The sequence below is a fragment of the Toxorhynchites rutilus genome, chromosome 2, assembly GCF_029784135.1.
Source record: "Toxorhynchites rutilus septentrionalis strain SRP chromosome 2, ASM2978413v1, whole genome shotgun sequence".
NCBI lineage: Eukaryota > Metazoa > Arthropoda > Insecta > Diptera > Culicidae > Toxorhynchites > Toxorhynchites rutilus.
This window is the reverse complement of record NC_073745.1, coordinates 65,113,628-65,130,865: the sequence shown is the minus strand read 5'-3', so window position 1 is coordinate 65,130,865 and position 17,238 is coordinate 65,113,628. Positions and strand designations below refer to the sequence as shown.

Sequence of the window (17,238 nt, the reverse complement as noted above, 5' to 3'; positions counted from 1 at the left end):
GTTTTAAATTTTGGATCAGCGCTCCTTACGCAAAGACTTAGGTCCATTAATTGAACAATCCTAGGACAAAAACTACAGTAAAGTAGACGTCCCAGAGAACATTTTAGTCCAGATTTTTTTATCGATTTTTTAAAGTTTCCATAGTGTACTACCTCCTTAATAACAATATATGGTGCCAACGTCTACTGATTCTAACATTAGAATAGATAGATTAAATTTCAATAGTTTGAAATTCCTACGGTTGTAGGTTGTAATAAAACTAAAATGAGGAAAAAAGTAAAAATGATTGGAAAACTTGCGTATCTCATTGTAACAATAAACTGATCGAGTCTGAACTTTCCCCAAACGCTACTCAGAAATTCCAATGAACTATTAAGTTACCTAAAATGTACACTTCACTCGAACGATTTGAGAGCACATTTTGTACAGAGAGTCAGACAGATAGAACTCCTTGGGCTGACACTTTTTCAAAAAAGTAGAAGGGTCTGAGCCTAGGGGCACGGACGGAAGTTTGACGTAGGACTGTGATTATTCGAACAATTGATTAATGATTAATGAATATCAGCGGAACAGGGTGGAATGATAGATGAAGTATATGTGAATCGGTAAACAAAAAAAAATATCGTCATTCATTACATTGAATGTGAAATTTATGGGGAAGAAATGAAAGAAAAAGTTAAAAATACCCACGATTTCGTGATATTTTGAGGTAAAATACAAATGAAATTATGAAGTTGCTTTATTTTTAACGGATAGCTATGCTGCCGTTCCACGCATAGTTGTTCCATGTTACTTTTTGACTATTTTCACTTTTCTGTATAGAACGTTGTTTTTATGCATAATCTTTCGGAAAAACATAAAAAAAAATATAGTTTGTTCCCAGTATATCAAAAAACAACATCAAGTTCAATTGTCCCATGTCGATATTCTAGGCATAACAGTCCCACCATGAATTTTTAAACCCGTAATCAAGCTTGATTGATTCAGTGAGGGGATCTCATCACATTTCATTAAACAATACTATAGTGCTTATAAAAATCCGGTGTATTGCTAAATTGAAATGCTTAAAGCTTTTGGTAGAGAGATATCCGAGAAAGCTTTGATTGCGTTTTTCTTATTGCTGGTTTTGGAACATGGGACAACTATGCGTCGAACGGCAGTATGGTATTGTGATTTCTTTCCATTGTCTTATTCTTATTATTAGGCATCGGGACCAGTAGCTATTTCGGTGAAATAATGTTCGTTTGCAGACTTCACAATCAAGTCGTATTTGTTGTACTGCTCAATCTATCATAGAAGGAATTAATATTTCATTTCGTTTCATTTTTGTGATGCGATGTAATGCCGATCTCAATAAGTCTCCGAATGATAATCGCTGCCTCCTCCTAATTAATGAACGCAGGCCCCGGCCAAGAGGATATGATCCGCGATTCAAGATGTGTCGCAAATTTAGCTGTCATTGCCAAACTATCGGTGAGCTCAAGGCAGATCTATGTAACAAGGTGCGCCCATTCGCTAATCATATTTATCTCGAAACAATTGTGAAATTCGCGAAAATTTAAACAAGGCAGTTTTTTAAATCTTTAAATTTGAATGGAGATTCTTAAGTTATTCGATTACTGAAAAAAACGACGCTCTCTTAACCATTAGGCTATATATTTCACAACACACAACATTTACAAAAACTCGCCATTATAATATAAAATCATCATCAAACACAATTCCAGTTCAATATTACGTAATACTGTATTGCATAGAATACATATTCGAAATAGAAAAGTAAATTTTCATTCATTATTTTTTATTATAGAAGTGTGTTAATGTCATCCTGTAAATTAATGGCTGTAGAGTGGTTTTCACATTTTGTACCACCTGGCAGTATGTGAGGCGCCTTGATTTACGCCAGCTTGAGAGTTTGGCAGTTCTCGCGAGTGACAGTGGTCGCAAATTGCATTTGCGACCCGGACATGTTTGACGCTGTCAAATGCTGTGTATTAGTATATGGATGCCCTAAGCAGAGAAGAGAAGTGGAACTTGAGAGAAAAAAGTGGCAACGATTTGTGGCAAGAAAATGTAAAGAGTGAAAAAATTGACAGATAGTTTACGCTCTAAAAATTGTACATAATGTTAAGATGTCTCTAAAAGGGTGGGAGACATCATATATAAGGTGGGAGGTTCGTATATAATGTTATTAATGTTAGCATCATCATGATCATCATTGAATAAAATATACATATAGACGCTAAAACGCTGTGGATAAATATTATAATGCATTTTTATCGGTTTATGTATAATGCATTATCAAAATAAATCCATATGTATTGTAATCATAACTTGCTGTGCTATTCATAACAACATTTATGATCGTATTCCACCAATGATGACAAATGTGTAATTTACGAATGAAGCTTCGTCATAGAAACTGAACATTGAATAAAAAAAATTAAAATGTGGTAAGAGCATCAGTTGAAATATTTTAAAGCATTCTCATCGGAATAAATTGAATGATACAATAATTATACGACTAAATAATGTAGGTACGCTTAAAAAACAACATAAAAATATGATTTCTGAATATTTTTTTTTTAGTTTTGAACACACCCCATAAAAAGCTATTTTTATTTTTTAAAATACCCTCTGTTGGTATTGTATCTAGAATTTACAAGGTAATAAAACGTTAACGTCAATTAGTTTCTAGTAATCAGTTTTTTAGTTGCAGGGGAAATTAACACCAAACTATATATTTTTAGTATTATATATAGATTCCATGCCAAACCGACATAGTGGTTCTCAGATTTTAGTGTAAATTGGTAGTTTTGTTTCTTTTCGTTAAATATTAGATCCCATTCCATTGCAGAGTGGTTCGAAAAATCTACTTTTCTCCTTTTTTCCAAAAATATTTTTTTTTAGATTCTTTTGATTTGATCTTTTGAACTACTAAACCGATTCAGATGATCGACATATCAAATTGGCCAGTTAGCCAGTTTAATTAAATACTATACTTGCAAAAAAAAAAATTTGGTTTCTTGATTATTGATCGTAATTGTTCTTTATAATTTTCATTCAAGGGCGCTATGTTTTTTATATTTTTTCTCGAAAGCTGAGGATTTTTTAGATAACATATCCAAAAATATGTTCTTCGTTTTTAAATTATGATTTTTCAAAATTAACCGATGGTTCAAAAAATCATTTTTCTCCTTTTTTTTTTTCCAAAAATGACGTTTTTTAAAACTTCAAAAACCTTTATCTACTGAATCGATTCATATAATGGACATAGTTAATTTAAGTCAATAATTTCACACGTGCAAAAAATTTTTGACGTAGGACTACGTCTTTCATTTCTATATCGGGGTGTAAAATCAATGTTTCGAAAACGAAAGCGTTACGCCGGAGACCGAGATTTTGAGTGTTAATCGCTCCTAAACAACTGAACGAAATGGTATGATAAACACTTCATTCGAAAGATAAAATGTCTACGCGTTCTATACTTGTTTCTTTAGGATCCAAAAACTTGTTTCAATAGTCTTAAATTTGCTTTCAAAATAGGCTATTGAAATCACCAATCGGTATATAAGCGAGCGCCGCTCGGAAATCCACTCAGTTCTAATTGAACAGCGATTGGAGCATGTTGTCGCTGTTGTGGTGAAGCTCTTCATTTATCATGAAAGCGCGGATGAACGGTGTCACCAAGAGCCTGTTTGTGCACCTTAGGCCAGAAGGGAATCCATCAGGAGGAGAGTGATGCTACAAATGGTTCCCCGGGAAGATCTCGAAGCAGCCGCTACACACACACATACACGCACGGAATTCTTTCCGTTTGGATCGAGAAAGATCCGGAAAATAATCTGCCAGTTCCTCTAGGAATTTAAAAATACATTCATGTGAAAGAGTTTATTTGAATGTTTTCTATCCATGTAACACTGTGACCAAATATGTTTCAATCAAGTGCTATTAACAGATGGTTATCGAGTTAGCATTAACCACTGGTGGGCTTCCAGTATCGAGGAAAATGTGGAAATATCTAATCGTTACTGAAAATAATCTGCCAGTTCCTCTGGGAATTTAAAATTACATTCATATGAAAAAGTTTATTTTAATGTTTTCTATCCATGTAACACTGTGACCAAATACATTAGGTTTTGTGATTTTTCAATCAATCGCAATCAACAGGATAGCTACTGAAGATTATTCTTCCCCATCAGTAGGATATTTCCGTATCCAATATTGGATGCATAAAACCTTGTGCCTCCAACGTAACGCTCTCGTTTTCGAAGTTCTCCAAATATTCATTCATTCAGAATGAATTCAGATTCAACTTCATACAAATGATCTCTAAATCAACGATAGTCCTACGTCACCCTTGCGGTTATACCATAGATATAACCCACTTCCTGTTTTTTTATTTACGAAAAACAGACACAATTATTAATCACGAAAACAAAAATAATTTTGACGCAAGTGCAATATTTTTCCAAAATTTATTTTTCGTTTTATTATTTCTCGAACAACTCTGAATTCTTGGCTTTAATTTGATATATCGATCATCTGAATCGCTCTAGCAGTTCAAATGTTATGAATTTTTGAGAATAGGAAAAAGGGGAAGAAATTGATATTCCGAACTATCGGTTAACTCTAAAAAATTATAACTCAAAAAAGAAAAAAGAATATATCTAATTTTGAGTAAAAAATATAAATGTGTAAAAAAATCCTCAGTTTTCAAGAAAAAATATAGAAAAATATAGCGCCATAGGTCCCGAAACCATGTAAACTATAAAAACAGATACAATCAAGAATTACGAAAACAAAATTCAAATTTCTTGGAAGTTTGATATTTTTCCAAAAAGACTAGCTAATTTACTTCACTTTGATGTATCGATCATCTTTATCGGCTTAGTGGTTCAAAAGTTATGAGTTTTTGATAAAAGTCATTTTGGGAAAAAGTGAAAAAATCGAATCACCCAAAAAAAAATAATAATACAGGTTCAATGTTTTACCATAACGAAAACAAGCTACCAATTTTCGAAAAATCTGAAAACCAATATACCAGTTTGTCATGGAATGGCTGAAGTAATACTGCAATAGTTGACAAATTTCAAAGTTCGCGTTTTTCTTGTTGTTTTTCATGTCTTTCAGTGCGGCCATAATAATAATTAGAATTACTACATTTGGATTGATGCTAGAAAATATCATTAACTTCCTTGAATAGTGGATGTGATATAATTCACTTTATATATGTATATATATATATATATATATATATATATATATATATATATATATATATATATATATATATATATATATATATATATTATGTTTTATTTATATATATTATATTATATATTATATATATATATATTATATATATAAAAAACATAGCGCCCTTGAATGAAAATTATAAAGAACAATTACGATCAATAATCAAGAAAACAAATTTTTTTTTTTGCAAGTATAGTATTTAATTAAACTGGCTAATTGGCCAATTTGATATGTCGATCATCTGAATCGGTGTAGTAGTTCAAAAGATATGAATCTAAAAAAAAATATTTTTGGAAAAAAGGAGAAATATATATATAAATATACGCATATTTTTTTTTTTTTTTTTTTTTTTTTTTCCAAAATATATTTTTTATTAAGGCACATGTGGCGTTAGCCTGACGGGGCCGGGAGTCCAATATTTTGACAATTTTTGTCTTACAACTATGTTAGTAATATGTAACCGATTACTCGCGGTTGGCTCGAGGTTAGTATTACAAGTGTTCTCATAATTGATATGTTGCAGTCTTCGATGCTCTATACGTGTGCCCGACACGGGCTACTTCCTATTGGGATGCAGCTGACCATTAATCAGCAACGCTCCCTAGTCTGCACCCCATATCTAGCGTGGTGCGTCTTTCTCGACTCGAGGAATCCAGGATAGAATGGTCACTAGCCGGCGCAATCATCAGTTCGTGTAGAGTTGTCATGAGCGGTACAACCTTTGGCTCTTGTTGAATGATCAGTGGACTGCACAACCTTTGGCCCGTGCATCTGTAAAGAGTGTGTGTATGTATTGCCGCGACTAAGTAAAAGTTTATCGATCGGGTAGGAGGGTTATGAAACGGGGACACAACGAAGGAAACATCATTAAACGTTGACATCGGCGTTTCTCAGGAACAGGTGATGCAGAAGCAGATGAAGCAGAAGATCAGGATCCCGGCTACCTAAGATATCCCGGACGGGGATATCCGATTGTCTGCCTTTTGCTCTCAGTGCTCTAGAGAGCTGAGAGCGAGCAGCATGGAACCGGATACACGACCAGACAACATGCTCGATGTCGTGGTAGCCATCGCCACAATCACAAAGATTGTTTGCTGCGAGCCCAATGCGATAGAGATGCGCGTTTAGGTTGTAGTGATTGGACATAAGCCGAGATATCACGCGAATGAAATCACGACCTACATTCAATCCCTTGAACCATGCACTCGTCGAGACCTTAGGGATAATCGTGTGTAACCAACGACCGAACTCATCTTCACTCCACATGCGCTGCCAACTAACGAGTGTGTCCTGACGAGGAATGTGAAAAAATTCGTTATAAGCAATTTGCCTTTCAAAAAGTGTGCCTTTTGAAGCGCCCACCTTAGCTAGCGAGTCCGCTTTCTCATTCCCCCGAATCGAGCAAGGAGAGGGAACCCATGCTAAGGTAATCTTGAATAATTTTTCGACCAAAACACTCAATAGATGTCTTATTCTTGTTAGGAAATAAGATGAGCGTTTATCAACTTTCATTGAGCGGATTGCCTCTATTGAGCTGAGCCTGTCTGAAAAATAAAATAATGGTCGATGGGCAGTGTTTCAATGATCCCTAGAGCATAGTATATCGCACCCATTTCTGCGACATACACGGAACAAGGATCTTTGAGTTTGAAAGAGGCACTGGAATTTTCATTGAAGATGCCAAAGCCAGTGGACCCGTTTATGTATGAACCGTCAGTAAAGAACATTTTATCAGATCCAACTTTCCCATATTTTTCCGAAAATATCGACGGAATAACATTGAAGCGTAGGTGATCTGGTATTCCATGGATTTTTTGTCGCATGGACAGATAAAAAATGACAGAGGAATTGCAAAAGTATGGGAAGCAAACTTGGTTGAAGATGCCTGGTGAAGGGTGCACGTCGTGGGTAAGGTACTCATGGTATAAAGATATAAAACTTGACTGAGGAGTCAGTTGTAGTAGATTTTCGAAGTTATCAATCACCAATGGATTCATGATCTTGCAACGGATGAGAAATCTGTAGGATAATTCTGTGAACCGAAGAGTAAGCGGGGGTACTCCTGCCAAAACTTCGAGACTCATCGTATGTGTCGAATGCAAACACCCCATGGCTATACGCAAGCAACGATATTGTATCCTCTCCAGCTTGAGAATATGAATCCTGGCAGCTGATCGGAAGCAAAAACTGCCATATTCTAACACTGACAATATCGTTGTTTTGTACAACTGAATGAGGTCTCCTGGATGGGCACCCCACCATGTTCCGGTTATTGTTTGGAGAAAATTGATTCTTTGCTGGCATTTCTGTTTCAAATACGCAATGTGTCTCCCCCAGGTACATTTAGAATCAAAATATACACCCAGGTATTTGAAAAACATAGAGTGTTGGATCGTTTTGCCGGATAGGTAAAGCTGGAATTGGGCGGGTTCGTGCTTCCTAGAAAAAACGACCATTTCAGTTTTCTCCGTAGAGAATTCGATACCCAGCTTAAGGGCCCACGTGAACAGATTGTTCATGGTATCTTGCAACGACTTTTGCAGAGCGACGGGATTAGTACCCGTGATGGAAATAACTCCATCGTCTGCAAGTTGTCTCAGTCTCAGTTTATATATATATATATATATATATATATATATATATATATATATATATATATATATATATTAATAAATATTTTCAAACGAATACATTTGTCAAACAAACTGCAAAACTAAATACTTTTATACTGTGCCTTCATTTTTTGAGTTTAACGTTCAAAGACCCTTCGATAAAAATGGCATTGGAACAACATAGTAAAACTGACATACCATTATGACAGATGACTGCTTTTTGATTGGCGCGTGCTCCAACTGGTGAACCGCCAATTAAAAGGCACTCCAACTAAAACAACGCCAATAAGCAAATGGTACTGTAAAACTGTGAAAAATATATAAAAAATATACAATCTAATACTCTTTTTGTCGTTTATGAGTTTGTTTTTTTTTAAGTTACTGCTTGGCATGTTTGCGGATAACGAAAAGATATGATATGTTGGTTTGCACATGCCACTAGGGCCTCTTGCTGATTAAGTAAGTAAGATTTCTTACAAAACCTTATAACTTTACAACCATTGAGTCGATTTCAAAAATCGTCATATCAAATGAAATCTTATTCTTTTATGAATCAACTGTAATCTGTCATTCACAAAAACTCAAAAATTAAATGCTACAGAAGAACTTTAATTATAACGCTCAGAGAATTTGCGACTTAATTTTCCACAATTTTCCACGCTCTTTCACACCAAATTTTTATCTTGTCGCAATTTTAAACCTCTCAAATTGAATTGTTAAAATGATAGGTCAAAGAACGAAAAGCAGGAGAAATTAACAAATAATGGAGGGTAAATAATAAAGCAATATTAATCATGGACTTTTAATAACCATCTCAGAAAAATATTGAAAAAAAACATTCCTTTTTTAATTTCTCTTTCAAATTTTGATAAAATTGCACTGAATAGTTAAATAAGAGCAATATTAATATTTGAATAAACTTATGTAATTATAAACATGTTTATATAAACCTTCCCATCTTCTCATTCTTCATTAAAGACCTTGCGTCAAGACAGCTAGAAATCCATACACTCTCAAATCAAGTGTGCCTGAAAAAAATATATTCTTCACGTAAACAAGCGTGAAAATGTGGACACTTTTTAGTCAGTGAATTGTATGGAGTTCCACTGCTGTGCCCTAAGGCTAAATGAACGATCAATGTATGGTTGACACTTTTCTCGTTGCTTTAATGAAATCTTGCATGAAGTTTGAGTGATGCATGAAATCTTACATCTGATTACTTTAATATCTTGCTAATTTGATAGATAGAACGAATTATTGCACGCAATTTTGTGTTACATACAACATTCATGGGAACGAAGTTCGAAGAAAGAATGCATAATACATGATTTACCTTCGCATCCGCTCGCAAAACATACCTCTTTTATTTGTTGTATAGCTCACTTGTTTTATCATTTCCACTGTTGATGTCTCAAACAAAAAAAACTTTGGTTAAAATTTCCCTTTAATGGTATATATTCTAACATATATCGTGAGAACGATTTTGTGTAATTTGAAAACTCTTAATAAACGTTACATTTTTCGTAGAGTGACCCCCCTATATAGAAATCAAAGACGTAGTCCTACGTCAAAATATATATATAAAGCCAGACACAAACCGGCCCTCCCTCACCATAAAGACGCCCTTGCTATAGGGGGGTCGTCTCCGTCTGCCGATCTGTTTATCCCGACGCCGGAAGCAAACAATTTAATTCCCATTCAAATACCCGCTCGCTGGAATTAAAACACATGCCCCAAAGACGCGCCACTTTCTTATCTGCCGGCATAAAAACCCTACAATTAAACCAAACTTACCGTTTTCATATTGGGAATCTCACTGATTCCGAGCCCCTCCATGACAATCTCCTGCAGTTTGGTACGGTTAACCGCCACAGCTGGTGGCGCCGGGACGTACCCATCACTATCACTATCGTCTAAAAGGTTCTCTTGCTCCTGCTGCTCCTCGTGCTGATGATGCACTATAGTGTTGTGGTAAATACTAGTGGTGGAACTACGGCTACTGCTACTACTGGTGGCTAAAATGGGAACGGTGGTACTGCTAGTGCTACTGACGACAGTAGCGGAAGCTGCCTCTGCTAAGGTAAGCGTTCTGCACGCCCGATTATCACAGATAGATAGGAACAATAAAATCAGGAATTTTGTTAAATTACTGCTAGTGGTGGAACTAAAACTGCTGCTGCTGCTGCTGCTGCTGCTCTGACTACTATGGCGCAGATGTCGTCCGATCGGATACTGATAGTGATGAGGATACCGGTGGGAGTGTTTGTCATGCGGCAGCGGATGTGGCGGATGGAGTGTTCGCTTGATACTGACGCACAATTTGGCCGGATGGTATGAGTTGTCGTCGGGCGGTTGCATGGTTCGCACTAGCTTAAACATAGTTCATAATTCTCTGGTTGAAGAAAACGGCCCAGTGGGGATACTCTTCTTGGCTACGGTTATTAATTTTAATTGATCGCTGTTTCCGTGGCTGTATTAAATACTAATGTTACAACTACTGCTACTGCTGCTGCTGCTGCTGTCGTCCGATCGTAGGCACTGGAATGCAGCAGCACTCGAGGGACATACTACGGTCTACCCTTTGCGACGATGAGATGTTTTATTGCCACCACCTATTGCAATTTTTTTTGCACCAAAGTGTACGGTGATTCGCGCGCACAAATATATTATACTTTCAAATTGTGCGTTCCACTGCACAGTCCGAATAGATTTCTCGAAAGATGCCGTTGTTTCTGAATTTTAGCGCATGGGAGTAACTTGTTGGCCGTCAACACTCACTATTTAGAATTAGGTTGTGTGTACCATGAGAATAAGATATGCTAATTTTCTTTTCCTCCCCCAGCGAACCACGAGAAACAAAAAGACACATACACAAATCCACAAAACAACCTTCCAATGACCACTTGAGCCCAAGCTTGAAGACACTCTTCTTGCCCCACCAATGTTTCACCGCAATTTTTTCGCCCCAAACTTCTCCAAACGACTCACGCACTTTTTCCTTCCTTTTTTCCTCACTGTAACTGTGTCGAAATTCACTTCCCACCCGGCATCTGCCGGAGAACACGTTCCCGATAATGATCAGGTGATTTGGCGTTCAGCTCGGTTGTTACACATATATGTATTTTTTTTTCTGAATTCTTTTCAGTGCACTATCAGTGGCAAGACCTGTGTGCATCAAGGGCCAAATTCTTGCGCGTTTTCGAATGCTCCCCGTCGCACGTTTGTCGAACCTGTCAGTAATGTTTTAATTTTATCGTATATTTGCTTTGCACTGTAATTTTCACTTATTTGCTCTTCGCTTTCCTTTGCACAACTGCATCACACCGCGCACAACCTGCGCTCCGATGATGCTGATGCACTTGTCTAGTTGGCGCATCCAATACTATTTTATTTTTCTTCCACTTCAACGGCACCGAATTTTTGATTTATTTTTGTTCAAGTTTCACTGGGGAAATGGGACTTTTTTTCGCAAAAATAAAAAATGCGTTATCCGGACGAGTTTCGAGCTTAATCGCTGCTTCAAGTGCTACGCGAACGCGTGATTAGCGACCGTGATCCGAGATCGTTTGATCCCAACCGTGTGGAACTTGTCTCGCACATGTGCAACTTTGAGATTTGAAGATAGGCGGAGGGTTCATGTGACACTTCGACACCGACGTAACCAGCTTGCGTTCTGAGGTTGAACTGCCGTCCGTTCAATGCTGGCCGTCGTTACTTAACATAAAATTTCCTCCTTTGCAAAACTCTCCCCAGGCAGACGGAACCGCGCGCGCCAAAACAAATCATGCTGTGTGAGAGAGAGGCGGGCGGCAATATTTCATCACGACATCACAGAGAGAGATGCATATTCCATTCCACACTTTTCTCTCGTCTCTCTGTTTGTTGTTGCGAGCGAGCTCTCTCAGGTCCTCTCTGTTTTCGTGGGAAAATGCATGCTTCACTTCGCAGAGCTTGCCGTGTCATTGGTTGCTTCGATGCACGTTGCTGCTGTTGCTGCTGCTGCCGGTGGAGTTTGAAAAATGTCACATGCATACATGCGGCATATTTATGGGCTGTTGGGAAAATTAACAGAGAGCGGGAGCGGATTCGTGTTGCACGGATATTGCACATGTTTTATGAGATGCCAAAATCGGTTGGGGTTGTTTATGTTTTGTTTGTCAGGAGCCGGGAATTATGTGTGTGAAATAATTCGTTTTATTTCCGCACTATTCGTTCGATAGGCTTATTTAGTATTTTTTTCATAGTAAAAACCCATTTTGAAGTTAAGTTATAAGTTCCTTTAACACGTGTGCATTTTAACTCCTCGCTTACGAATTCTCGTATTCTCGAATTCTCGTATTATTGAAGTGTATTAGTATAGTTTAGTCATTCTTCTTGAATGGCGTTAACGTTTCCTGGGGAACTTTTGCCGCCTCAACGTATGCATTAACTAGCGTCATTTATTAATACTTAGTTGAGATTTCTTAAGCCAAATAACACGCCTTGAATGTATTCCGAGGGGCAAGCTCTAGAGCAGGGTTTCTCAAAGTGGTAGCTCATAGTAGCATTCGCGAAGCAATCCGTTCAGTTTAATTGCCGACGAATCGACGAATCTGTCGAAGAAATAGTCACTAGCCTTGAAGTAGCAGTGCGCTGTTCGTCCGGAGGTCAAATAGTTGGCACTTTTTGACAGATAAAGTTTGGATTGAAATTTATACATACACTATTTGGTTTGCCACTCTTCAATAATCAACAGTGGCAGACAATGTCAAACACCGAACATGGAAAAATCGACTGAAATATTTAAGGTTCGGAGAATAGATCAAACAAATATTCTAGGTATCCAATATTTTCTAGACAACTGAATATGCTTGTGCTTGTCGTATTTTGTGTCGAATGAATTGATCGAATTTCATTTTAATGAGTCAAATATTTGGCTTTGGTCAAACAGTGTATGAGCACCCTTAGTAGTCAGAACTAGCCATTGAAAGGATGGTATGCAGTTCGTGAATGATTGTTTTTATGCTCTTATACAAGATACCGAAACGGATTCTAGAACGTTGTATAACGAAATGGTCTCGTTGTTCAAAAGGGACAAGACAATGACTATGACTTCACCAGGCAACTCGCTTGGCGCTTTGCTTCAAATAGATTGTCCAGCGCTTTTCATTATGAAGAGTATTTGCTATAGTTATGCCTTATGCTCTTCTTTACGTGTAAGCATATTCCAGATGAAATTGAGCAAACCACTAGCTGTCTTGGAAGCAGTCCCTTGCGGACTACTGAGTGTGATGAGATTCAGGAAATTCTTGAATTAAAACCCTTGAAATTGCTGCATCCATACGCGACTAGAAAGCTCTCACTGGAAGTATTGATGCTTGTCATGTATTAGTGCTTGTCAGATATGAGCCAATCCGAATTTGGTGGGATTGTCAAGGAATAATCTATTATGAGCTGCTTCCCTATGGCCAAACGCTCAATTCGGACCTGTACTGCCAACAACTGGACCGCTTGAAGGTAGCACTCATGAAGAAGAGGCCATCTTTGATAAACAGAGGCCGCATTGTCTTCCATCAGGACAACGCCAGGCCACACACTTCTTTGGTGACGCGCCAGAAGCTCCGGGAGCTCGGATGGGAGGTTCTTTTGCATCCGCCGTATAGTCCGGACCTTGCACCAAGTGACTACCACCTGTTTTTGTCCATCCAATCCAATCCGAATCTGCCTTGGATTTGTGAAACATATTAATCATGTTGAGAACACTCAAGTGGTAGACTAATATTTATTTGACATTTTTGTCATACATACTCAAAATGATTAACTTATTAAGTGAGAGTCCTACCGATTCTTCATTCGAGCATTTCACGATTTTTCCGCACGGTATTGGATATTTTTTCACGAAAGAGTTCATGCAAACGCTAAAACATCTGAATAAAGATGCGTTTGATCAACAAAATACATAATATTAGGCTGTCAAAAAAGTCCTGCGGTATTTCCGCGAGATGTCGTTGTAAGCGCGTAGTTCTAGTTGTATTCATTGTATCGAGTCATATTATAGCTTGTTGGAAAGGTATTTTTGCGCGCTATAATATAGTCCTTGGCAGTGTTTTGTTTGGTTAAGTCGTTCGTGAGTTATAGTGTCGCAAATATGAAGCAAAATAAAGAGAAAATCCGACATATTTTACAGTACTACTATGACAAAGGCAAAAATGCATCTCAAGCTGCCAATAAAATTTGTGCAGATTATGGACCCGATACAGTTTCCATTTCCACCGCACAACGATGGTTTCAACGTTTTCGTTCTGGTGTAGAGGTCGTCGAAGATGCGCCACGCTCCGGAAGGCCTGTCGTCGAAAATTGCGACAAAATCGCTGAATTAGCCGAGAAAGACCGGCATAGTAGCAGCCGTAGCATCGGCCAAGAGCTGGGGATAAGTCATCAAACCGTTATTAACCATTAGAAGAAGCTTGGATTCACAAAGAAGCTTGATGTATGGGTGCCACACACGTTGACGCAAAAAAAATCTTTGACCGTATCGACGCATGCGAATCGCAACAAAATCGACCCGTTTCTGAAGCGGATGGTGACTGCCGATGAAAAGTGGGTCACTTACGACAACGTGAAGCGCAAACGGTTGTGGTCGAAGCCCGCTGAAGCGGCTCAGACGGTGGCCAAGCCCTCATTAACGGCCAGGAAGGTTCTGCTGTGTGTTTGGTGGGATTGTCAAGGAATAATCTATTATGAGCTGCTTCCCTATGGCCAAACGCTCAATTCGGACCTGTACTGCCAACAACTGGACCGCTTGAAGGTAGCACTCATGAAGAAGAGGCCATCTTTGATAAACAGAGGCCGCATTGTCTTCCATCAGGACAACGCCAGGCCACACACTTCTTTGGTGACGCGCCAGAAGCTCCGGGAGCTCGGATGGGAGGTTCTTTTGCATCCGCCGTATAGTCCGGACCTTGCAGCAAGTGACTACCACCTGTTTTTGTCCATGGCGAACGAGCTAGGTAGTCAGAAGTTAGCCACAAAAGAGGCCTGTGAAAATTGGCTATCCGAGTTTTTTTGCCAATAAGGAAGCGAGCTTCTATAACAGGGGTATTATGAAGTTGGCATCTCGTTGGGAACAAGTCATCGAACAAAACGACGCATATTTAACAGATGTAACTAATTTTATGAACAAATGAAAATTCAAAAAAAAATACCGCAGGACTTTTTTGACAGCCTAATACATCATTTGATTCATAACGAGTACATATACAGCCATTCCATGGCAAACCGATATAGTGGTTCTCAGATTTTCGTGAAAAGCGGAGAGTTTTGTTCTTTATCGCAAAACATTAGACCCGCATTTTTTTTATTTTATTGTTAGGGTGCCCATTTTCATTTTAGGCTGATCCGAAATATCGAAATATCGAGGGAGAAAAATTTATTACTTTTGAACTACTGGACCGATTCAGATGATCGGCATGTCAAATTAAAGCCTACTTGCTAGCCTTTTTTGAAAAAAATAACACACTTGCCAATTAATTGCATTATAGTCACATACATCCAGTCTAGTCACATAGAAATATTGAACGAAAACTGAAAATATGAAAAATCATAACTTAAAAACGAAAAATAACACCTCTCTGGTATTCGGATATATTATGTGAAAAAATCTCAGCTTTCAGGAAAAAATATAAAAAAATATGGCGCCCTTGGTCCCGTAAGCTATAAAAAAGAAATATAATCAATAATTGAGAAAACAAAATCCATTTTCATTCAGAGTGTAATATTTTTACAAACAAGAATAGCTCATTGGCTTGATTTTGATATGTCGATCATGTGAATCGGTTTAGTAGATAAAAAGTTATGATTTTTTGTGGTGGAAAAAATGGGAAAAAAATGATTTTTTGGACTATCGGATAATTTTGAAAAATCATAACTCAAAAACGAAAACAATGCCTACCTGGTTTCGAGATATATTATGTGAAAAATCCTCAGCTTTCCAGAAAAAATATAAAAAGACCATGAAAACTATAAAAAACAAATACAATCAATAATAACGAAAACATAATTCAAATTTTCTGCAACTGTAGTATTTTTCCAAAAAAGACCAGCTAATTAGCTTTAATTTAATATATCGAACATCTGAATTGGTCCAGTGGTTCGAATGTTATGAATTTCAGAAAAAAGTCATTTTTGGCAAACATGAGAAAAAAATGATTTTTCGGATCACCCTAAAATAGAAATGGTCACCCTAACAAAACAAGAAAAAATGCGGGTCTAATAATTTGCGATGAAGAACAAAACTACCACTTTTGACGAAAATCTGAGAACCACTATACCGGTTCGGCATGGAATGGCTGTATATTTGTACATAAAATAATAACAGACTCCGAAAACTAACAATAATCCATAAACAGATATGAAACAACTTCATGTATGTATACAGCAATTCCAGTGTATGTATACAGCAATTCCAGATCAAACCGATAAAGTTGTTCATAAGGTTGCCCATTTCTATTTTAGGGTGATCCGAAAAATATTTTTTTTTCTTTTTTTCCCAAATATGAATCATCTAAATTGGTCCAGTAGTTCAAAAGTTAAAAATTTTAAAAAAGTCATTTTTGGGAAAAAAGAAAAAAAAGGAAGTTTTTGGAACCACTCTAAGATGGAAAAGAGCACCCCAATGAAAAAACAATTAAAAAACGGGTCTAATATTTTGCGAAAAGAAATAAAACTACAAATCTACATTGTTGAATGCTTAGAATAAAGTATATTTAACGTCAATTTCGTTCAAAAGAGTTGTTTGTTTGTTTATTGTGCTTAAATATGATAATTTCAACTGTCCAGTTTCTATAAGACCACTTCAAAATTCATAATTATTATCAATGAAAAACTATCGGCTGATTTACATTTACATTTACAATAATTGATAACCTTGTCATTTCGACAAATAACCTTCAAAATTCGTGTTGGAATACTATTTACCAAATTCTGCTAAACGGATTTCACGATATTTTCCATGTGAAATTGCGACCTTGAGCTCTTCAATCGTGGTGTATCGTTTTCCCTCAGTGTAGATTCTGCGTACAAGGATCCCCCTTGAGACTTTCAACAGGATTCAAGTCTGGAGAGCGAGCCGGCCAGTCCAGAAAATTAAGTTTTTGGTCCTTAATCCATTGCTTAGTTTACTTGCTGGTATGAATAGTAGCATTGTTTTGCTGGAATGTGAACTTTTCCACGCAAAAACGGTAGGAGAAAGAATTCCAGAACACGTGTGTAATCATTAAATGTTGTGAAAGCTATCTCGAGCTTTTCGGTTGCACAGAATCCCGCCCAAACCATGCACGAGCCTCCACCAAAATTCCTGGTTGAATAATACTGTTCCCTCTTCCATAAA

The 17,238-nt window shown here is 37.3% G+C and overlaps 1 protein-coding gene across 1 annotated transcript in view; it reads right to left on the bottom strand.

The window, feature by feature from the left end:
* Positions 1-11,544, bottom strand: part of LOC129767851 (bone morphogenetic protein 5) — a 122,643-nt gene extending 111,099 nt beyond the window's left edge. Inside the window, exon 1 of the mRNA XM_055769089.1 lies at positions 9,666-11,544. Coding sequence (XP_055625064.1) covers positions 9,666-10,250 — 585 coding nt within the window. The 5' untranslated portion in view covers positions 10,251-11,544. The remainder of the gene's footprint in view (positions 1-9,665) is intronic.
* Positions 11,545-17,238: the final 5,694 nt, after the last annotated feature.